The 5,985-nt window shown below is 42.4% G+C and overlaps 1 protein-coding gene across 2 annotated transcripts in view; it reads right to left on the reverse strand.

The window, feature by feature from the left end:
• nr4a3 (nuclear receptor subfamily 4, group A, member 3) overlaps nt 1–4,504 on the reverse strand; it is a 21,308-nt gene extending 16,804 nt beyond the window's left edge. Inside the window, exons 1-3 of one of the 2 annotated variants that reach the window (XM_086218553.1) lie at nt 4,134–4,504; nt 1,411–1,581; nt 388–469 (exon numbers count right to left, since the gene is read on the reverse strand). In XM_086218553.1, the coding sequence (XP_086074679.1) occupies nt 388–451 (64 nt within the window). In that variant the 5' untranslated portion in view covers nt 452–469; nt 1,411–1,581; nt 4,134–4,504. Of the gene's footprint in view, nt 1–387; nt 470–1,410; nt 1,582–2,165; nt 2,386–4,133 lie in introns of those variants that run through there. The other variant, XM_086218552.1, reaches the window with a different exon arrangement.
• Between the last annotated feature and the right edge of the window lie 1,481 nt (nt 4,505–5,985).

Below are 5,985 nucleotides of genomic sequence, written 5' to 3' on the forward strand. Positions count from 1 at the left end.
ATACACACACACATACACACACACACACATGCATGCACGCACACACATGCCCATCCAACCTAAAGTGTACACCCCCCTTGCTCACCAACACCATGAAAAACAGAATGTCTTTAATGTAAAACAAACCTACAGGAAAATTTTGACACTCCAACACCATAATCAGATTATAACACTTGCATGCAAGCAGATGTGTGTGTGAGTTTTTGTAAATATATATATATATATATATATATATATATATATATATGTGTGTGTGTGTGTGTGTGTGTGTGTGTGTGTGTGTGTGTGTGTGTGTGTGTGTGTGTATGCAAGAAGACAGACAACCCAAGCAGCAGAGTCAGACACAGGTGGTGCAGCATAGCGAGGTGAAGGGAAACAGTCTCTAACCTCGAGGTGTGCATTTCAACTGGACAAACTGCAGCTGTTCCAATAACTGAGTGCGCTTGTTCATTGTCAGAATGCCATAGATCTAACAAATAAAAACATGAAGTTGCAGACATAAATACAAAAAAATAAAACACATTCAGATCATTTTGTGAGATCATATATTTAAAATTGGGAAACTGATTTTCATACAAACACACACACATAAACACACACGAAGCGAAGACCACTGGCGATATATTTAAAATATTTGTCTGTTTTTTTAATGTTTGATTGTCTTATTTCAATAAAGATGGAGATTATCAGCGGAGAACTGTTTCTTACATTTTTACAAATTGAGGATGAAATAATGAACAAAGCAAATGGAACAATACTAAATTACATGAATAATTTGGCCCATTTCACGGAATAAAAGCGTTTAAGGACCTTGTTGAGTCATATGGAGGATCGATGTCAGTGAACTATGTGGTTCGCCCCCAGCTTCTGGATTTAGGTGTGCCTGGTGTCAGAAGTCTCTTATTTCTGCCAGTTTGTCTAATGATTGAAATGTCAACTCGGTCCGCACTTGCCAGCTCACTCACACACACGCGCGCGCGCGCGCGCAAAATTGCCAGCATTAAACTATCAGCCTATCAGAGAGTTTGAACAAGAATAGAAGGAAAGAAAATACAACATCTGAGTACAATAATTACAATCTTTAATTGAATAATATCTTTGCTAATATCACTGACTATTTCACACGAACTTTTTCAAGATATATATATAAATATATATATATATATATAATGTGTATATATATATACACACACACACACACACACATTTTTTTCTCTTCAATGCATCAACAAAATCACCTCACGCCATAAAAAGGAAACCTTCGCCTCGACTGTTGCTTTCTAATAAAACAATTAGAAAGAAAGACAGAAAGAAAGACAGAAAGAAGGATAGAAAGAAAGAAAGAAAGAAAGAAAGAAAGAAAGAAAGAAAGAAAGAAAGAAAGAAAGAAAATAAGAACTCGGTCTGTACCTGGTGAAAGAGCTTCGCGCTGAATGGTGCTGAGTGTCCGGGGTTGAGGGGCGGCGTGTCTGCGGCCGGGACAGGGCTCTTGGACCGGGCAGGACTCGGCAGGCGTCGCGCAGGAAGTGTCCAATCTCCGGGGCTCCAAACTCGGCTGGGCGCGCTCTTCCGAACCTGTGTCTGGAGGAGATTACTCCGGATTACAGATTGAATCATCGTCTCAAATAAACCAGCGTAAGCATCAATTGACATTTTATCATTTTCTCGTTACATTATGTCTGCACTGCTTCTCCAAACTTTAGAGTGAATATGAGGTTTTACCTCTGCACGTTCAACAACCCCCGAAACATTTAGGCCACACAAAAGATCCCTTAATTTCCAAGAAACATTTCATTCCATTTTACATCAAATATATGAAAGTTGCATCTAAATCTTAAAATGAGTAAATGAAAAGAAATGAGTAGACGTGCATGCAAACTTCAGTGCACGTCAGCGTGTGTAGCCGAAACGATATTTAATGCATCAATAACTCAAATATAGTCACGCGGAAGAAAGAATTTACAGGTTGAAATCAAACAGAGTCCAGTTAAGGCTGTTAACAGAAGTGATGCAAAGACAAAACAAGAACCACAACTGAAGACTTTAACGACACAATATCGTGGGCGCCAAGTTTCACTCCGACAAACAAGCTTCGCTCCGTTATCATTTTAATATTGCACTGCAAATCAAAAAAATAAGCAAACAAAACTTCCACACATACAGACCTAGAAAAGTGACAACTTTTATAAATGCAGTCTGTGCCAGTGCCTCCAGGCCATCGCTTCGCTTGCCTCTGATCACCACCGTATTTGCCTGCTCAGGGTTCATCCAGAGGGAGAGAGAAACCTTGAATTTTACAGAGTCGGACCCGAAACCAAAGCTCCAGTGCGCCGTGCGCCTCTAACGCTCTCTCACTGCAGCAGGGCGCAGCGAGCTCGGCGGATTTCAAGGTCCAGAGCGCCCCCTTTCTGTCACACAGTCTCTCTTATACACAGTCTCTCTCTCTCTGACACACACACACACACACACACACACACACACACACACACACACACACACACACACACACACTCCTTCCTCTTGTAAAGAGATCCACTAGATCTCCCCTTGTGTGACGACAAGCCACATCCCTTAGAAGCGAGTCCCCGGGCTACTGGCACCTGCAGCCCGCTGCTGTCTTTGTGTCAACAGACCAAACTCTTTAACTTACTGCCACTTTCCTCCAAATCTTACAGAGGAATCAGCTGTGTGAACTCTTTTGACTGTTCTTTTTGTCAGGATATGGCTTTTAGACTAATTTAATCCCTCATAGAACGTTCCAATATGCCGAATTAGGGAAAAAAGACAAGAGTAAAGAAACAAATCTGCCTGTGTAATATGTGTAACACTACAGCCATTCATCTTTCCTGCGAGGAGAACAGAACAGGACGGGAGCCACTGCCAGCAGAAAAACCCTTAAGCCCCCCGAAACCTGGATATTATTGATGTTTAGAATATATGGAGACCTTTAGGCTGTTTTTAAACGAGCAAACGTGTCCCTCTTCTCTCTCTCCCGAGTCGGTGTGAGGGGCTCTGGCCCTGCGCGCACCGGTAACCAAGAGAACCACAGAAGAGCTGCAAAACACGCGCCCCGGAGCGCCGGTAACCCCCGGTAGCCCCTCACACCAATAACCCGGATAGCGCGAGGTTTCCAGCAAACAGAGACAGAGAAAAGAGAGGACATAAAGGAGGGAACGGAGAAATATGTGAGCACCGTAAATCAGCCCTGAGTCTGTCAGAAGTGGCTGCGTGCACGGCGGCGTGCGTCAACCTGTGACCGAGAGCCACACACTACAGTAAAGTTGCTGAAGCACCTGAAGTCAGCTGTTATAGTTTGATGTGAGCAGAACTAACCAAGTATGTGTGCAGTCAACAGCGCTGGGAGCCTCTGAATATAAAGTATGTCCTGTGTTGTCATCAGATGCTCGGAGGGAATAATCCTCACACCGCTTCCCACATTCAGTAGAGTTTTATGGTGAATTTATATTTTTCTGCCTTCACATGTGAGCGTAAGTCATGGCCTGGAGTGACTGCTATCTTATACAGCTGGCAGTTGGATGAGTTACTGTGGATTGAAAACCCAACCGAGCAAAACAGAGCAAAGTAGACTTGTTGCTTTATAAACATAATTTTCCAATAAAAACTTGAACAATCACACCCCAAAACACATGTAGGTCGCAACATCCTCGGAAAATCCTACATGAAGCACTCACGTGGCATCAATCAAAGAGCTCGGCTCCTTCAAGGCAGATTGAAAAGACTCGGCAATATGAACCCGGTGTGAGAGGCTTCTAATTCCCATGACAACCACAGAGGATACGATACGTTCCCGATATAAATTAAATTCAGCTTCATGTCCTCTCTCTCTCTCGCTCTCTCTCTCTCTCTCTCTCTCTCTCACACACACACACACACACACACACACACACACACACACACACACACACACACACACACACACACACACACACTCACAATATGACCAGATGAATGTTTGACATGTCAACAGGTTACAAGCACCAAGTTCACGGAGGATGAGGAGCGTAACTTCAGCGTGTCTCAGGCGCTGTTAGAGCGATCACGCTGAGCGTCCGAGGCTCTGACCGTCCAGAAGCGCGCCTTACGGCAGACTCATTCATTCACAAGTTACTTACTGGTTTGCTGTAGCGGTTCCGTCTTTACATGTGATAATAACCTCGCATTAAGTATCCTTTTTCCATCCAGAGTAGTCACCGAGAGTTGAAATAATGACGAGAAAAATATATCAAAAAACTAACGTTGTAGAGGATACGCCGGCGGCGAAAAGTTTCTCGTATCCTTCTCACTGTCTGTAAAGTACACAAAGTATACATATATACTTCTATATATAAAAAAAGAAATAGAAAATGAAAAACCTCCGGGATGTGAGGAGTGTGTCTGCGTCCTTCCTCGTGAGCTGACTGTGTCAGTGGCGCGAGGTGCTTTGCAAAGTGTGGAGTTTGTTTATGTGCGCCGTCTGAGGGGAGAAAGTCAAATAGTGCATTTATTGGGCTCTGCCTCCACATAGAGCGGCTGGTATGCGCTACGTCAATGTGACGCCATGGGAGAGGTGACGTCACTTGAAGTAGAGCTCTCCCTCGCTCGGTACAGTAGCACACAGAGGATCAGAGAGCGAGAGGCGGAGGGTTGGTTTGATGGTTCTAGAAGGAGACTGACAAGAGCAGGCGGGCGACCTGATTCTGGGCTCCAGAGTCCAAGTTTTGAATTATAATCAAAGTCTTTCTTTGAGGGTTCTGGTAAAACTACAGCTTCCAAAATCTACAAAAAGAGGACAAAACACCTCCAGCAATTTAGGACAAAATAACAATAAAAGCAACATTTTTTAAGTGATGTGATGCAGCCATGTTTTCTTTGAAATCTGCTACTTCACAACATTAAAAAAAAACAATGTGTTGCTTTTTACTCCACAAGTGAACATTATTCTCTATATTAGTATGTTTTATTTATGATTTGGGTTGATAATTTTGGTTTTAAATCCAAAAACTGGATCTCACTGCTTAGAGTTCTGTTTTAGAGATGTAACTGATATAATGTTAGCACAGCCTGAGTTATTGGAATATGCAGGCTCATAATAGGCAATCATAGAGCCAAGAGAGAATATTAAACTTGATTTTAAGTGTAATTTATTTCTTTTCATAGAAAACTACTGTATATAATTTGTTTACACTGTGTGTTAAACACCCTCTTGGTACATGTAAAGCTACAACAGCGGTGAGGTTCAGTTTAGACTCTACTTCCAGGCCAGAGTTAGTCTCCACCATGATGTAAGGTCTTAACGCAGACCATCATTGGGGCCAGTAACAGACCTGACCTGCTCCGTCCTTTATTTCTGTGGGCTCGTATCATGACATGTCAGGAACTCCACCAAGTATTTCAGTGTGTCAGGTTTTTTAAAAATGTTATTTATTTAAGTGAAACTATACAATTAGACTGTTATTAAAGATAGAATTAAATGAGTTCAATAATCGCCCTATCAGATTTAGCTGTCTCTGGATGTTGACTCTTGTTTGGAGAAAATTCCTGGCAGAATTGCAGTGAGAACATATGGAGTTATCCTTTTTTTTTTTTTTTTTTTTTTAAATATCCGTCTCTCTCTTTCATATTATTTGCTTCCCTTGGACAGCTAAAAGCATTTAAGCTAGATATTCTCAAACATTCTACAACAAGAGTGGCTAAGCGTCTTTTTTAGAACATTAAATACATTTCACGAGGGGTGAGGAAATACTTGTGATCCGGTCCAAGCGAGAACACGAGAAGACGCCATTTCGTACACGGCAACCTTAAAAATAAAAATTCACCACCGGACCCGCTGAGAACAATAACTCACTATAACCAATCAGGAGGCGCGTATTTTTTAGCTAACGTGCTAATCCTGGCCAATGATGAGCCCCGGTGGGCGGGGAAAGCCTTGACGCACTGAGACTCGTGATTGACGCAAGCCTTGTTGCTAATTTTAGCACCTGGGCA

This window comes from Aulostomus chinensis, chromosome 11 (genome assembly GCF_037954235.1).
Source record: "Aulostomus chinensis isolate RoL2024-O1b breed Wild chromosome 11, RoL_Achi_v1.0, whole genome shotgun sequence".
NCBI classification, from domain to species: domain Eukaryota; kingdom Metazoa; phylum Chordata; class Actinopteri; order Syngnathiformes; family Aulostomidae; genus Aulostomus; species Aulostomus chinensis.